Source organism: Oryctolagus cuniculus, chromosome 6 (assembly GCF_051225735.1).
Source record: "Oryctolagus cuniculus isolate XC-2025 breed Fujian yellow rabbit chromosome 6, ASM5122573v1, whole genome shotgun sequence".
NCBI classification, from domain to species: Eukaryota; Metazoa; Chordata; class Mammalia; order Lagomorpha; family Leporidae; genus Oryctolagus; species Oryctolagus cuniculus.
In genome coordinates, this window is record NC_142872.1 from 14,303,841 (window position 1) to 14,322,038 (window position 18,198).

The window sequence follows — 18,198 nt, forward strand, 5'->3', positions numbered from 1 at the left end:
TATGGACTCACCTTCCTGAAAAATACACACAAGTAAATCTAGGCACTCAGAGAACCCTAGCTAAGAGCCTTTATTGTAAGTAGATCCGAGCCTTCTGGAACTTTTGCACTTGTCCACAGGGAAGTAATGAATCGTAAGCTAAATGATAAACTCCTACTCAGAGCCTGGAGAGGTTGAAAGCACAATTTCCCTCCTCCTACCCTTCGTATACTGACAATTACAGTTCTCTGCTACAAGTATGGAATTGACTTTGTCTCTAATCCCCTATTCCTAGGTCCATCGGCCATATAGAACTGCAGATCTCTCCCTAAAAGATTTTCAAATTTTATTCATTTATATTCCCACTGCCACTTCTTAAGCGCAGACTCTTCTGTAAGAGGATCTCATGTCTTTTCAGCCACCAGTCTCTTCTAGCTACAATCTTAAAACCACCATGAGATCGACTCACTCTACTAAAAAGTCTACAAGAGCTACTATTGGCCTATAGTATCAAGCCTAACTTCTCTCTCTGGGATTCAAGGCACTCCAAGACATTTGTGGGTACTTTATAAAGTTTGCAGAAAGATGGGATTAAATACTAGGTTTATTTTGATGCAACACATTTTGGAAATTCATGCACAATTTTCGTGATACACATTTTCCATGAACTTTTCAACACCTGCCTTCTAGTGTTCCTCAACAGGAAATCCTGTATTCCAGCCAGGTCTGTGTGCCCCGGGCTCCTGAGTCTGCCTGTTCTTTATCTTCTTTGCTTACTTAAACCTTAAGGCTCAACTCCTACCACTAACTGCAGCAGTCAACGGTTTCTCTCTTGTTACAGTCCCTGGTATTGGATTACTCAGAGTCATTTACTGCTCTCTGACCTACCTTCCCAATTACCTTACAAGCTCTCAGAAAGTGATGTTCCAAGATGGATGACCATGTGCTTGTCTTTCCCGTTTGACTTTTGTTGAAACCATCTACATTCTTTTCTTTTCTGTCTTTTCAACCTCTGTATGCCCCACTAAATTGTACAGTTTCCATATTTTATTTTTTAAAGTTCCAATTATTTTCAAACTATGCAAAACATGTTTATAGGTAAAAGTAAACCACAAAGTATTCACTTATTATATACTAATCAAAAATTATAGCAGTAATTACTGTAATGGATCTCAATGTTAACTCATTTTTAGACCACTTCAATGAGAATGGAAATATTTGTGTTACATTAACAAAATGAGTGATCAGGAAACACAGAAGGCCTTTAATCAGACACAACTGGAATACCTAAGGCATAAACTTTTCTACCACGGTCTCCTTTTGTGCTCTTACTTCTGTTACTATTTTTGAGAAATAAAATTCTGCCCTCTTCTGGCTCCAAAAAGGTTTACACAAGGTTTTTTCCAACAGCAGGAAAGCTTTGTTTTACTAGGCACTTCAGCGTGCGGATTAATTCACTAGGTCTACTACAGAGGCCACCCAATGACACACTTCCTTCTTTCTCAACAGGACACTAGCTACGCTTTCATGTTCAACAACCTTGATGGTTTCAACAACAGTGCCCTTGAAAGAAGGAACGTTTTAAACCATGTAAAATTTCTATGGCTGTGGCAGTTATTATTTAGTGAGCTAAATAATATTTTTATTTAGGGAAAAATAAGATAATGCTTCTGTTGAAACTGGTACAATTTCGGAACCCAGATAACAAAGTAAAATGGAACTACTCTTTGACACCTCTTATCTAACAGATATTGTGAGAACTGGTGAGGTATTATCCAGCTAGTACTTCAAATATTCCTGAAAAGGACTACATAATTCATATTCCTAAGCAGAGAAATACTTTAATACTTGGCTTTATCAAAAAGGGTGGGCACTGTCTAACTGGATTCACGTTCATAAGTAGAGAAATGAAGAGACTATCCATTGAAATATTCAAGACACAGAATCAAGAATGCTTTGCAAGTAAAGAAAGTAGGCATAAGAAGATGACCAGAAAACAGTTTTGCAACTGAGAGACTGCAGAGATAGTTCATGCATCCAGAAAGGTCAGATGAAAACCAGGTTTCAGGAAAGAGGACTGGGTTTAGTTTTGGATATTCTGGGATATCTGAGACTGAAGTTTCGACCTCAAGGGTCCAGAAGGACAAAAGAAAGACACTGTTCTGACAACAATCCTACTATCTTGTCCAGAGGCCACCTCATGTTTACAACACAACAGACGAAATGGGAAAGCAGATACGAGAATCCAGCCCTCTTCTAGTACCTGGACACTAAAGGGAACTGCAATACAGTAAAACAATGTCATTCCTAACACAGTTTCTTGCTATAGTAACTGCTACTATGTACTGAGCTTATTTCTTGCATGAATAAAAATTTTTAAACATCTCCAGTTTTAATTTCTAGTAATGAGGGTACTCCAAAGACCTCTTGTATCTATCAATTTTAAACAGTTCATGGGAAATGCATTATGGAGAAAAAACTTTTTACTAAAATAATCAACTTTCGAAGTCCCCTGGTGTTAAGGGTCTCAAGTCCAGCACATAAGAGAAAATGCTGCATCAGTGGGACTCCAGTGAGAGACAAATGCTGTCCTCTTACTACAGTTTTTACACATACTTAAAATGTAAAGATAGCACAATGTACATCAGATGCTTGCTAAATAAAATAAATAATGCCCCAGGTTCTAATTCTTTTGTCAACTTTATTAGCCTCATTTCAAAGACATGGAAGTAGAATTACTTGCCCAAGGTCACTGTCAACTACCATTATGTGCCACCCAATTTCCTTGCCAGGGCTTTATAGGCCCCTATTATAAACTTTAATCTTGGGGCCAGAGCTGTGGCACGGCGGGTTAAAGCCCCAGCCTGCAGTGCCGGCATCCCTTATGGGCGCCGGTTCCAGTCCCAGCTGCTCCACTTCTGATCCAGCTCTCTGCTATGGCCTGGGAAAGCAGTGGAAGATGGCCCAAGTCCTTGGGCCCCTGCACCCACGAGGGAGACCCAGAGGAAACTCCTGGCTTTGGATCGGCGCAGCTCTGACCACTGCAGTCATTTAGGGAGTGAACCAACAGAATGGAAGACCTCTCTCTCTTTTGAACTCAACCTCTCTCTCTGTAACTCTGTTTTTCATATAAAAATATTAAAAAAAAACCAATGTAATCTTGCACCCTCTCCTGCCAGCAAACCTTCTAGGCTTAGCTGTACCTCAACACCTGCTCCCTGGACTCAAGGTCTTTGCACTGCTGGCTCTTGTCCACATGTTACCTCCTCCAAGAGGCCCTGCTTCATTGTCCTATGCACAGCAACATCTGTCCTGCCGTGCCCTCTACACTGCCACATTCACTCTAACACTTTCCTTTTTGTTAATTATTGCTTAGCGTTACCAAAAAGTATTTATTTACTCCTCTTGAATAGAGCTCGAGGAGTATCTCCTGTTTAGTTCAATGCTAACAATCAACCTGGGAACACAGAGCGAACTTACCAAATGGACGGTGAACTGAGAGATGCAAACTTAACACCTCAAAAACCCTTTTGTACCAAGTTGACAAAGCTATAAACCACATGTGCTCCCTCAACTGACGCTCACGGAACGAATATATGGAGATTTCGAGTGGCAGAGATGACTTTGCACTACTATCGATACATTTTTACTTGGCGCACAAGGCACAGTTGCTGTCCAGAGCACAGATCACAGGAAAATAGCTACAACATGCTTCCCACCTGGGCGAGTTGAGAAGCCAGTTTGGACTGGCACAGCTGTCGGAGTCACAGCATTACAATTCCAGAAGGAATCTAACCCGCATCTGAACATAAGCGCTCAGGCTGAGTGGTTTTCCAAGCAGTTCAGTACTCTTCCTTTCCCTGCAGCACTCCAAGGGGGACCACACGTGACTCGACTCTACGCTCTCATCTGCTATGCTTTAGTCCTTTCTCGCAAAGCTGAAGGCTATCTCATGCTGCCTAGTGTCTCTGTTACTACAGTCACGTCCTTCATCAACACGCAGTAAGCCAATCCTATAAACCAGACAGGAAAGAGTAGAGAAACGATCCTTCATGTTTCCAACTCCCAGTGCTGCGTCTTTCACTACTGCCCCCTTGTGGCTGAGTCTACAGAGAGCAAAGTGCAGGGAAGCTGTCAGGAGGAGGGGGAGTACAGGGGAGGGCTGGCACAAAAACCAGATGATGACACAACTGAAGCTCACTTTCTAGCAGTATTGCCTGTGTGTTCCTCCTGTATGTGTGTGTGTGTGTGATGTCTTTTTAATCATACCTACAAATGATTAAATTACAAAATGCAAAAACAGGTATTGTCAAACTTCAGTACCTGTTGGCGTCACACTTTTTTTTTAGTGCCTAGCCCCTCAATGTTCTCTGCTTAAGGAGAATCCCAGTATAAAGGCTTGCTAACCACAAGAAACCAAACAGGAGCGCGCTGCCTCCTTCCACGCTGAGTGACAGTGCACACAGTGATCTAAATGAGCACGCCGTCCAGAGAGCAGTCACAATGGCTCCCACAGACCCAGCAGTTCTGTTCTGGCACTCCAGCCCTGGAGTCTGGAACCCAGGGACAGGACAGCAGCACCTCCACCAAGAGCATCCCACATAGGCTGTTCTGAGACAGGACACCGCCCAGGCCTTGCCGCCACTAGTTCCTGCGCACATTTTCAAACGGTTTCTAGGCTTCATTCCCAGGGTCAGTCAGTTGTGGTGTTGGCGGCCAACAACTCGACAAAGTCACATGCTCTTACCTGGTATTAGAACACTACAGGGGAACATCAGCACACTGCACACGAGCCTCTTACTCACTGAGTTTATACAGCTATCACCGAGCCTGGGTAAGCTGCCAGAGATGACACGTACCTTTTCCAAGGTGAGAAGATTTATTTCAGACTGCAGACGGATTTCAGGTTTGCTGCTCTGCTGATCCTTGAACTGCTGGAACTCTTTTTCCAAAATCTTGTATTTATTTTCAGAATCACTAAGCTGCATTAAAAAAAAGTTATTTTAAAACAATGATATTCAAAGTATATTACAGAATTCAATTCAACAGTGTCATTTTTTCCTTATCCTACACCATGCTTTGAGCAGAAGACTGGCAAATGATGCAAAATATGAGGAAAATACTGATCTCTCATAATTAAGTTCAGTAAATCAACTGACAACAAATCTACACAACTTCTGTATACATTTTTTTAAATTTATTTTTATTTATTTGAACGTCAGAGTTATATGGGGGGGGGGGGGTCCTTCCATCCAATGGTTCACTTCCCAATTGGCTGTCATGGCCAGAGCTGCACCGATCCAAAGCCAGAAGGCAGGAGCCAGGAGCTTCTTCTGGGTTTTCCACGCGGGTGCAGGGGCCCAAGGACTTGGGCCATCCTCCACTGCTTTCCCAGGCCAAGCCCAGAGCTGGATCGGAAGAGGAGCAGCCGGGACTAGAACCGGCACCAACATGGGATGCCGGCACTTCAGGCCAGGGCGTTAACCCGCTGCGCCATAGCGCCGGCCCCTTTATTGTTGTTTTTGAACTACATAATTTGGACCAGGCAAAACCAGGAAGCAGCCAATCAATTCGGATCTCCCACAGGGGTGGCAGGGGCCCAAGTACTTGGGACATCACCTGCTGCCTCGCAGGATGCACGTGAGCTCCAAGTTAGGATTGCGAAACAGCCAGGACTCCCCACCAGGCACGCAGGGCCTCTGTCTCTTGCAGTGTTGGTTTACTTTCACGTTCGTGAAAGGCTAAGTGAGAGAGGGAGAGGGAGAACTCCTCTACCTGCTGGTTCACTTCCACAAGCCTGCAGCAGCCAGTGCAGGCCAGGCATGTCCACACCTGACAATCTTCCCTGTCAGTCAAGTTCATTTTCTTTTTTTAACATCTAAAGTTGGGCCTTTTAAAATACTTTTTTTCACTTTTTCATCTTCAACAAAAACTACTAAACTTACTCCATGTGGCAGTTTCTTGACCATTCAGGGACATTATCCTGAACGGTTACTACAATCATGCTGTAAAGCAGCAAGCTATTAAGTCATGCTGAGCTCTTTTCTTCTTTTGCTACACAGCCCAAAATTTATCTACTAGAGGACAGATCCTTTATCTTCACCAGTTCTCACCAGGAGTGTGCTTAACTATCTCTCTATCCAGCTCATTAAAACTCTGTGTAAGGCCGGCGCCACGGCTCACTAGGCTAATCCTCCGCCTAGCGGCGCCGGCACACTGGGTTCTAGTCCCGGTCGGGGCGCCGGATTCTGTCCCGGTTGCCCCTCTTCCAGGCCAGCCCTCTGCTGTGGCCAGGGAGTGCAGTGGAGGATGGCCCAGGTGCTTGGGCCCTGCACCCCATGGGAGACCAGGAAAAGCACCTGGCTCCTGGCTCCTGCCATCGGATCAGCGGGGTGCGCCGGCCGCAGCGCGCCGGCCGCGGCGGCCATTGGAGGGTGAACCAACGGCAAAGGAAGACCTTTCTCTCTGTCTCTCTCTCTCACTGTCCACTCTGTCAAAAAAAAAAAACCTCTGTATAAAATGCATGTAACCTAGTCAGAGGTAGGCTTAAAGCAGGTTTTCAACACATACAATGTGAAATGTATAATCTGGGCATCTTGGAAATTTACCTTTTTCCCCAAATCTTAGACCAGCAGTTCAATAAGAAGTATACCCTGGGTAATTTTCCCACCAAGGCTCTTCCTACAAAGCCGTAAGCTAAAGATACCTGTCTGGGACAGAACACAGATACGTACTTCTTGAGAGCTCCCTTGGTGATTGCCAAACATATTAAGGGTCGTTACTCTAGAAGGCGGAGTCTTCCCAAGAGGAAGAAGTGACACGTTACTGGTGAATCACAGCACAACTGCCCAAATTCACGATTTTCTCTCTATATTTTAAATGAGATCCTCAAAATAACCATCAAATTCGTATTCACTGCTACCTAAATGAGACTGTAATTGACCTTGAGCTGCTAAGGAAACTGTTCTTCATGACAGAGTAGACTGCAGAGGCATTCATCACATAGATCTGGCTACACAGAAATTTTTCCGAATAGATGCGCTTGATTTCTCACAGCTTGATCCTTCTCAGCACTGTTTATTGAGCTCCTATTACGTGCTGGTGACCAGGCTGGGCTCCAGGAATACAGCTATGAACCAAAACAGTTTTTATGGCACACTGTGACCTAAACTAAATGATCCTACATTCTGAGCATGGCTACGTCCAACTTTTGATGGCTGGATGCAAGAACAGCCTGCCAGAGAGCCAGAGCGGCAGCAGAAAAGGCAGAGGACTGCTCAGAGTGATGGTAGAGGTGGAGCAGAGAATGTGAGAAGACAGGACAATAGTGTTGATGATGTCAGTGCATTTCAGTGAGGTAAGACCTTTAAACTGCCCCTGAACTCAATGACTTAGCCACTGAGGGCTTCTCTGACAAACGGCTGGCGTACTGGGGACACACATCGGTGTGGGATGGGTTAAGATGGGAGTGTATGGTGAGGACATGACAGAAGTACAGAATTCCCTGACGAGTTTTGGTTCTGGACCCATTTTGGTCCAGTGCTACATGAAGAGTAAAAACTGTACACTGGAAGTCACCTGAAATGCGGTGCAGTTTCACACAGTTCCAAGGGCAGGAAAACTATTCCAAGTTAGCCTGACTTAGAAAACGACCCAGCTTAAAGCATACTTGACTCACAAGGCAGTACACGAGTAACAGTCCAATCACTGATTCTCATCACTTTTCAGGACACTATTTCTATTACTTCTAGAATGCCAATTCAGAAAGTCTAAGAGGACGACAATCATGTTATCCAACCTGCTGCTGAAGCCGGTGTTTGTCCTCTTCCAGCTGCTTGATCTTGGACCTCTCCAGCTCCACCTGGTGAGCACAGTCTTCTTTGGCCCTCCGGATCGAGTCCTGAAGCTCCTGTAGGTTCCGCTCACGTTCCAACTGAACTTCCTTTTTCTCTCTTTGAAGCTGCAAATAAAGGCACCTTACAGAGGCTGGTCTATTGCTGCTACACTACACTGTGTGACAGTCTCTTACCATCAATGTTAATTCATAAATACATGTGGAACCCCTATGCTACCTGTATAAATTCAGTTGAAAAGGTCTTAACCACTCACAGTTCCCACTTGACTAAAGCCCGTTTTTATTATACAACCAAGTGTGTCCAAGTTTCTTCTCTTCTATTACAAACGTCTGATTCTCTGCTCATTCATTTTGGAGGTAATGATGCCTCTGCACTAGGAACACACACATACTGTATGTATAATGAGGAGCTTAGTGTGATTTGCTAAGAAAATTATAACAGTTTTAAAAATGGACTTAAAAATGTAACGTGAGAGGCCCGTGTTGTTGGTGACAGCAAAGCCAGTATCTCAGATGGGCACTAGTTCATGCTCTAATCGCTCCACTTCCCAGCCAGCTCCCTGCTAATGGCCTAGAAAAAGCAGCAAATGGTGGCCCAACTGTTTGGTCCCTGCTGCCTACAAGGGAGACTCAGATCAAACTCTGAGCTCCTGGCTTTGACGTGGCACAGTGCTGGCCAATGATGCCATCTGGGAAATCAATCAGCGGACACAATCTCTCTCACTCTCTAACTCTGACCTACAACTTAAATAAAATAAATCTTTTAAAAAAACACAAACATAACTAGGCATAATACTAATATACAGTCTCCTATTCCCTGGGCAGGAAAGAAGGCAATTATTTTCTTCCTGAAACAAAAGCAATATTCTTTCTTGAGCCTGTTTTCTTCTCTGTGGACAGTACAAGCACCCTTTCCTTCCCCAGCGAGGGAAAGGTAACTGAAGACCTCCACCACTAAAGCAGCGAGCAAAGCTGCCTCACTGGTAGCTACCTATTCCTAACACAGAAAACACGCTTCAGCACTTAAAATGGCAACTCTCTCCGAAAAACAATTTCCATGAAATACACTTTATGTAAGTATCAAGCAAACAAAATACGTGAGTTCTGTAAACTTTGTGAACTGAAGACAGATGAATGGAGTACCTCTGATTCAGCACTGGCAAGCTGCTGCTCTCGTTTCTCTAAGTCAATCAGGGTTTTTTGCAGTTTTCCTTCTAGAATACTATATTCAGCCACCTACAATACAGTAAAAGAAAAGTTATCTTCTCTCCATATTCAAAACATGTACATTCAAAAAGACGTAGCAGGGCCAGCGCTGCGGCACAGCAGTTTGAGCCGCTGTTTACCGTGCTAGCATCCCACATGGGCTGCACTACTCCCGATCGGGCTCCCAGCTGACGACCTGGGAAATGCACCAGAAGATGGTCCACATGCTTGCGCCCCTGCTAACCATGTGGGAGGACCTGAAAGAGGCGGCTGGCTCCTGGCTTTGGCCTGGCCCAGCACTGGCCATCGCGGCTGTCTGGGCAGTGAAACGGCGCATGGGAGATTGATCTCTCTCTGCTTCTCCCTCTATATCTGTAACTCTGACTTTCAAATAAATCTCTCTCTCAAAAAAAAAAAAAAAAAAAAAAAGGAAAAGAGTACCATTTCACTGAAACAGGACCATAGCCTCTGAGGATAGGAAAGTCGTAAACTGCATCCAGCAATTCAAAGTGGAATTCTTTCTTTTGTACTCTACGGATGGAAGTCCACTTAGCTTCTGCTTCGACATCTCCAGTGCTACTCAGGAAACTGTTCTCCATCCAGGCAGGCAGAGTGCTGGTAAAATCTTGCACTTAAAACCCAGCTGCTCAGGGTCTGCCTTACGCAATGCTCCAGGAGCCTCCGAAGCCCTCTGAGCCAGCCTCTTCCTGGAACCAGCACTGTTGGCTAGATGGCCAGTCAGTTCCAAGTCAGTCCCTCCCTCTACTGGTTCTGCGATCGCTGAGGCTTCAGCTTACAAGCATCTCCATAACAGCCACTCTCCTTTCGTCAACAATCTTAACTCCAAGTTTACGGCCTTCATTTTCCTGTAGACGTTACTGCTTTCCTGGGCTCCCCAACTTTAATTTCACATTCCTTGATTCCACCCACTACGTTTCTACCAGAATGACTGCTCTAAGATGACAGTTTCTCCCTTATCTAAAAATCCTTTTAAAGGCCAGCACTGTGCCTGTGATGCCAGTACCCCATATGGACAGTGGTTCGAGTCCTGGCTGCTCTACTCCCGATCTACTTTGGTCTGGCCTGGTCCTAGCCTTTGTAGCCATTTGGGAAGTAAATAAGTAGATAGAAAAACCTCTCCCTGTATCTGTCTTTCCCGAACTCTGCCTTTCAAAAAATTAAATCTTTTCCAAAAAATCTCCCATTAAGAACAGCTTCTCCAATGTCTGTGCCATCTCAATGACAGGACACCGAGAAGAATTTGAACGATTATGTTCTCCATCCTCTTCTAAAATGGTAACTAGCTCTACCATTCTAGATACAGAGGACAGAGTCAATTCCCCGCCCACTACAGGTGCCTCAGGGCATTACGGCTCCCTTCTCTCCCTCTCCGGGAGCCCTGACAAGTCCTACAGGATCCAGTGGAACCCGCACCCTTCTCGCACTGGCCACCAACCCTCCTGCCTTACTCCCTGAAGCACACCATCTCCTCTTTTCCTCCCACATTAGGTATATAATTCTATTCATGCGGGGCCTACTTTAAACTTCTCTGCCTTTGTCCATGAGGCTGTTCCTGTTCTGAACGCCTTTAGCATCCACCTGGCAGTCTCTACTCATGTTCACCAAAATGCGACCACCACCTTCCCTGTGTGACCCTTTCCCCGATCCCTTCCTTGGAGGCACATGACAGCCGCTCTCCAGCCCTCTAACAGGCAGGAACATCTAAGACAGAAGAAACATGACCTTAGCTCTTCCACAGAGCAGAACAGGACGCATACACGCCTTCAGATAAACTTTCCAAGTCTTAGTTTTAAAAGCTTCAGTTGAATAAAACAAAATAAATGAAAAGACTCACACATCAAGGACATGAAAAATACTACAATGAGATTCTCAGAAAATTTAGTCTTAAGATTTCATCGTGGCCAGTGCTATGAGGCAGCGGTTACACTGCTGTCTGCAGGGCCAACATCTAATACAGGTGCCAGTTCAAGTCCTCGCTGTGCGAGTTCCAATCCAGCTCCCTGCTAATGTGCCTGAGAAAGCAGAGAAAGGTGGCACAAATTCTTGGGCTCCTGCACCCATGTGAAAACCTAGAAGAAACTCCTGGCTCCTGCCTTTGGCTTGGCTTAGTCCTGGCTGTTGCAGCCACTTGGGGAGTGAACCAGAGGATGGAAAGATCTCTCTGTCTCTCCTTTTCTCACTCTAACTCTGCCTTTCAAATACATTTTTAAAAGATTTCATCATAGTGAAAATAAACAAAATCTCCATTTTCCTCCTTATTGATTCTACACTGGCTTACAGAATTTTTAAAACCCAATCACCTTTGTCAGCATCGCCTCGTTCACAATATTCTTTCAAGAAAGGACACTGTAAGATAAATGTACTGCAGTACTTATTTAAGTGCACTTAATTTTAAAGAAAATCACCACCTCAAATCTACCTTTATAATGTAACTAAATCAATAAGCAGTTCACAGTTTATCAGTGAAGCACCATATTCAGTTTTCCGACTGGAGTTCTTCAATAGCAAAAGCTCCCCACTCCAGCTGAAATGGTGGAAGGAGTTGCACACATGCAAACCAATGAAAAACTTCAACCGAAAATATCACTATTACCAACATGGGAAAACACCCAAAATTATTACTTGATGAGTTTTTGTTTTTCCTTTGCCCCATTACACTGACCCACTTTTTTTGTTTTGTTATCAACAGAAAGTCCAATTATGGCACAATTTTATTACCTTTTCAAAATTTTTCATGATTCAAAGTTGAAAACCTCAGTACTAAAAAAGTTTTTAACAGAATAAAAAAAGTAATTTACAGATAAACTCATCTTGCCTTAAAGGCATAAAAATGGTATTTTCTAAAGCCCTTACTTTTAATTAATACCTAACACATGAGGTCTGTAAACACTGCATTAAATAAAATCTACTTTTGAGTAACAATAGAACTAGTAAAAGATTTAAATACGTGCAAGGGTTTCTAATTTAAATTCTCGTTACTGCTGAACATTTCTTAAGAATAGAGGCTTTGAAGTAATCAAGTCTTTCTCTTTTAGCTTTTTAAAAAACTCAATGGTTATTCAAGTTTTAATGGCTTGAGAATTACGTTAGAAAAAGTTGACATTGATAAAGTCAAATGTGTAGTGGACTTCAGCTTCCAAGCACAAAAGACAAACTGAACAACAGCAGGAAACGGCTGCTCCCAGGTGTTGGTGAACAGTGAACACAGGACTGTGATCCCTAAGAGGCAGGCAATTCAGGAGGCAAACCTTGCACTAACTTGAGCTTACTGTCTTGGGGGAAGTTCCCAGACTGTGTCTCAAGGTGGGAAGACCAAACAGATCCCGCTCATGCTGCCCAGTTGAGGAAACAGACGGGAGAGGATGGGGCCACCACCATCTGCCACGAGAGGCTGGAAGTGCATACTGGGTGGGCACTGGTGACCTGCAGTGTTTCTGAGGCTGAACATTACATAATACTGGTGAGACACTCAGAAATATCTCAACCCGAGTCTCATTGCCAGGGTTGTTTTCAGAACCTTGGGTGTAGATGAATAAAAACTTAACTCTGTATTGCTTTCTTAATAAGATCAGGTGGTCTGGTGTTACCATTTTTAAAGCTGTGATTTACTTTAGGATTTAATTCTTCATCACAGCTTAAAAGTTTCTGAGTTACTTATAGATTATAATGCAATCTATACACAGGTAAATGTGTTAATTTGTTTTTCACACAGAGGCGGCACTTTTCTCCAGAGTATTCTTTTTAAAAATACTTACTTTCCTAAATAGATGGTATATTTGCATATTTCAAAACCCACAAAGCGCCAAGCTTCCGTCTGTTCCGAGCCTTGTGCTCACCGCACTGTCACTATTCTCACAGTCTCCTCACTGCCTGTATCAGATGTTACAGTAATGCCCCCGTCCTCTTCCACCGTCACCCCACCTCTACCTTTTTCTTTACTAGTGATTCCCTCTCTCGGTCTCTCTTCTTCCATTCCTCTGCAAGAGCTTGCATATGAGCCAGTTCTTTCTGCTTCAGCTACAAAAGGAGGGAAAAAAATCATAAAAAACCTGACTATCACAAAGAAACCAATCATTTACTTTCAGTTACAGAACTACTCCATATTAATTTTTTTCAGGCACTCTTTTTATTGTTAAAAAAGAAAAAAAATAGGAGGCTGCCTGAAGCAAGTAAGAGCCGTGTGAGAATCATTCAGGAGCCCAAAGCTCCCACGGTTGGACAACGACTGACGTCCCCCGTTCCAGGCGGGAACACTGCGTGAGGACCCAAGGTCAAGACAATCATCCTCATTCCTCATTTAGCACCACAGTCACGGACAAAGTCAGTGCAGCCTTTCTGGTGGGCTTCTCCACGTCATCAAATTTCAACTGTTTTTTTAATCTCAATTTGTCTTTCTGAGTAAGGCACTGTTGATATTCAATGAAACTAGAGATAGAACAATGAGGGGGAAAACCCTGCTCTAAAGAAAGAAAATACACCAAGCTAACAGAAATACTTTTAAAGTAATGTTTTTAAAATCACCTGATTTTCAAAAATGTCTTCTTGCATCTCCTTCCACATTTCCAGCTCCAGGGCTGCCTTGTATTCTAGGGTTTCCCGCGGCTCCGGCTGGATCTCTGAGGGGCAAGGTGCAGGCGGAAGGGAGGGCTTCTGAGGCACAGCAGAAAAACCCTAGGATACCAACAAGAAGGCATATTTACACCAAGCGCCCTCACACACATACTACGGTCAGCAGATGCACTCACACGCTCTATTTACCTGTGATGAATCAGAGACGAAAATCTCACGCATTTTCACCAGCCCGTAATCTTCCAGAGTGATTGTGTAGGAAAGATCTACTATCTTGTTATTTGACCTACAGATGAAACAGCAGACACTGTGCGAGTCAAGCACACACTTGCGAACCCCGTCCCTCCCTCTCCGGGCTTCAGTGCTGAGTAGTGGGCGACACTCTGAGCGTGTGCCTTTCTCTGAAGGGAGGAGAGAACTTCCACTTTGATTATGGCCTTGTCTAAACAAGGTCAGAGGTCATAAACTCAAGAGGTTCCCATAGCCTTGGCAGCTCATGACAAGAGCCTCGGGTGATCACTGACATCATAAATAAGAGTGTCAACTGGTAAATCAAAAGGAGTCACTGTGAACCTGCTCCCCACGTAGCACCTCTGTCCTTAATGTGTTGTACTATGTGAATTAATGGTAAAACTATCTTCAAACAGTACTTTCTACTTTGTGTGTCTGTGTGGGTGCAAACTGTTGAAATCTTATACTAAGTATAGAGTTGATCTTCTGTATATATAAAGATAGTTAAAAATAAATCTTAATGAAGAATGGGATGGGAGAGGGAATAAAGAGATGGAATGGTTTGCAGGTGGGAGGGTGCTTATGGGGGGGGGGGGGTACCAGCTATTATCCGAAAGTTGTACTTTCAAAATTTGTATCTATTAGAAGTTATCTACTCAAAAAAAAAAAAAAGAAAAAGAAAAGAAAAAAAAACGGAATAACATAGCCAGCTAAGCAGAATCACCACCCAAATAAAAAGAAAAATGAAGGCCCATTCTGTGACCTGCATTACCCTTGTGCTGCTATCACAGGCACGCTTTCACTGTAAGTTTGACGCCAACACTGTTCACCATTAGAACCTAAAAAGCGTGTTTTTTCTGAAGACAAGATATTAGAAAGCTGAATCCTTGCAATTCCCAGAAGTAAATCTTTACTCATTTTATCCTTGTGCCACAATTCAACCAGCAATGGAATCCTATGGAAGACAGAAACATGTGTTCATACTCAGCAACTCAGAACTAAAATCTCCAAACACCCTCACGGTAGCCAAAGATGTTTCTGTTACCTGGATTGTCACCAAATATAGTATTGAGAATAAAGGCTCAGTTCAACAAGGACCAAATAAGGAACGCTACCACACTTCCTGCACCTCTTTCTAGACAATAAAGAAAACCCTCCAAACACGATTATTCCCACAAATGGCTACATAATTTTCAGTTACATGTCATTCTTCCTTTAAAATACATATATTTGGGCCAACGCCACAACTCAATAAGCTAATCCTCCACCTCCAGCACCGGCACCCTGGGTTCTAGCCCCAGTCAGGGCGCTGGATTCTGTCCTGGTTGCTCTTCTTCCAGTCCAGCTCTCTGCTGTGGCCCAGGAGTGCAGTGGAGGATGGCCCAAGTGCTTGGGCCCTGCACCTATGGCAGACCAGGAGAAACACCTGGCTCCTGGCTACAGATCAGCGCGGTGCACTGGCCGCAGCAGCCACTGGGGGGGTGAACCAACGGAAAAAGGAAGACCTTTTTCTCTGTCTCTCTCACTGTCCACTCTGCCTGTCAAAAAATATATAAATAAATAAATACATAAAAAATTAAAAAAAATACATATATTTGAATTGTGACACTCTGAGCAACCGAGATATTTCAAAGATCTCATTGTTCTTCACAAATCCATTTCATACAGCTACATTAACACCTCCAGTTTACAAATGAAAAATCAGAAAAAGTAACACACTATGTTCATCCAGTCAATAATAAAAACTAATTCTTAGTAATCTTCAGATACAAACAAAAGTATTTGACAAAGGTCATAGCAAATGAAATTAAAAGATGCTTATCTCAAAACAGGAAATTTTAAAATCCATACAAATGAGTCTCCAAAAATCTATGAAAATGAATACTGTGAAAAACCATGAACAAATTTCTAAAGTTTTCACACCAAAATAAACTTACTGTTTGATTTGATTTCCCCAAAGTTTCTTGAAACATCCTTGTATTACATATTAGAAAATGGGAAGCAAGACCATTTTTTAAAGCTCCTTAATAACCCACAGATTATTTTTAACAAAGTTCAAATATCTAAACTCAAAGTATGAAAGTAGAAAAAGTCCTTTAAAATAAACCACTAGTGGAAGCACAAACGTCACAGACATTCCTGGTAAATAAATTTGTAGCTTGAGTCTCAAATGTGTTACATTTTCTGGATTTCAGCTTGTATGAATTGCCCTTTTAAGTAATAATATATACAGAATGTATACACATTACCTTAAGAAAGTATCTTGCAGCTGATGAGGCAGAGTTGCAAAATCAAACGCACAGTAAGACTGGGGAAGGAAAACTTCCATGTTTTTCCGAACTTCTACAGGAGGGTTAGTCATAATAGGAGCCGCACTTCCAAAGAATGGATATGAGTACCTAGAATTTAAGAAAAACAGTGTTTGTCGTAAAAGTAAAATACAATTGTTAGGAGCAAATATCATTTTTTAAAATAGAATACACTAGGAATGCCCAGCTGCCATCTGTGAAGAGACCATGCTTCCTACCATCTCCTCTTTGCATGACCAGGTACAAACCAGGACTTTCTACCTTACAGTAAGTAACCAGTCAAGAAATGCTTGCAAAGTTAATTTCTAAACCTACTTTCCTTCATCCAACAGTGTTCTGATCTTTTATAGGCTTAAAAAAAACCCTTCATCAACACCAAAAGGATACATTTATGGTAATCTGTCTTTGAACAGAGGGATGAAAGCAACTCAGATGAATTATGGATGAAACAAAGACTGACACAACCGTATCTCTCCCTTTCAACATAAAAACCACATTAGATTAAATGAACAAAGGCCTAATCTTACTCTGTATTTGAAGCCAAATGTGAGGATATTATACTGCTCACTTAAATTTTATCTTGTCTCATTATATATAATCTCGTTTTACACATAACATTTCAAATTTTAACTCTACTTACAGAAATAATTTTTGTGACACAATCCTAGGCATTCACCAATTCCTATATAATTCCAAATCTACTAGAATCAAGTCATTTATACATTGAGCTTTTCAAATAGCAGTCCTACCTCACATATTGCATTGCACTGCAAACCACAATTTCATATCAATGTGCACAATATAAAATGTGTCAAACGGACAAAAAAATAAATGACAAGCATTTTTTAAAATGACTTAAAATGAATCAAGGGCAGAACTGGTAACCCTGATCTCCAAAAGAATCCCATGGACACTGGTAAGTGGATCCTAACTGTCACTTCCTCGGTTTAGAACAGCATTCCCCCTTTCCTTTATCAAATCAAACACTGTTCTCCCTCAAAACCTAATTTCTGAACCTGTCTTCCTCACGAGGGTGAGCTCTTTGCTTATGTGGCTCAGCACCCTGAGTATCAGGCCTACTGTAGGTGTTTAATAATTAAGTAACTGGTCCTCACGAGAAGAAGTAAACACAAAAACTTATAATAAGTGCCTTGTAACTGGGCTTGTGCCAGGCTTTCCTGACAGCTGTGATTTTTAAATCAGCCCTGTTTCTGTGTCTCTGGTAAACATCCTCTCTAGGCATCCTAAGGTCAGACTCTCCAAGCAGCAGCAGGAGTGAGAGCTCAGTGAAACAAGTAGAGATTTTGAAAAAGCTGGACAAAAGAAGCAAAAGATAATAATTGTACTTCTAAAAGCAATTTTGAGGTGTTAAAAAAAACTTTGACAAAAGCTTTATCTATGAAACTCAAAACCTTCATTCAAACCTCAAATTTCAAATAAAAACATTCTAGACTAATTCCCAGCACCTGACAGGTGAACCGCAGAATTCAGAGGTGAACCCTATGAATTCACAATCACACTCCACACAGGGTCCCTTCAACTCTGGCCATCATTCATGCAGGAGGCGATGTGTAGTTCCCGAGATTCATCAGAATGGCAAGACAAATGTTGTCACTTCAGTCACATAAAGACCAAGAATTTTATGTCAAATGCTAATGCTGACTCCGAGAAATTTATGATCGCCTAAATCTTCCAAACACAACAAATTACTATATTACATTTCATTAACATCTCAGTCACAAATGTCTATAAAAATGTAGCATTAAAAAATTCTTGTATAAAGCCATTCATTTAACTGACAGATTTTATACTGATGAGACTGGACACATTCCACTTAGAGCTCATTAAATATGATATTTAGATTCACAGCTATAAAATGTAGGTTTCAAGAACTCAAGTTTCCAATCTAACACAGCTTTACAAAAAAATCAGATACTAGTCTCGTATTATTTTGGTCTGAGGCACCTTTTACCAGAAAAACACCTCTCAAGTTCAAGAACCACTGTATTTCAACTGGCAGCATTAACA

At 42.4% G+C, this 18,198-nt stretch overlaps 1 protein-coding gene across 13 annotated transcripts in view; it reads right to left on the minus strand.

Moving 5' to 3' along the window:
- The window catches only part of CEP120 (centrosomal protein 120), a 68,171-nt gene that overhangs the window by 18,309 nt on the left and 31,664 nt on the right, over positions 1-18,198 (minus strand). For all 13 annotated transcript variants that reach the window (XM_070076047.2, XM_002710153.6, XM_089334874.1 and 10 more), the window contains 8 exons: positions 16,111-16,260; positions 14,634-14,816; positions 13,820-13,916; positions 13,583-13,732; positions 12,989-13,078; positions 8,978-9,070; positions 7,778-7,939; positions 4,839-4,961 (listed from right to left, as the gene is read on the minus strand). In XM_070076047.2, coding sequence (XP_069932148.2) covers positions 4,839-4,961; positions 7,778-7,939; positions 8,978-9,070; positions 12,989-13,078; positions 13,583-13,732; positions 13,820-13,916; positions 14,634-14,816; positions 16,111-16,260 — 1,048 coding nt within the window. The remainder of the gene's footprint in view (positions 1-4,838; positions 4,962-7,777; positions 7,940-8,977; positions 9,071-12,988; positions 13,079-13,582; positions 13,733-13,819; positions 13,917-14,633; positions 14,817-16,110; positions 16,261-18,198) is intronic.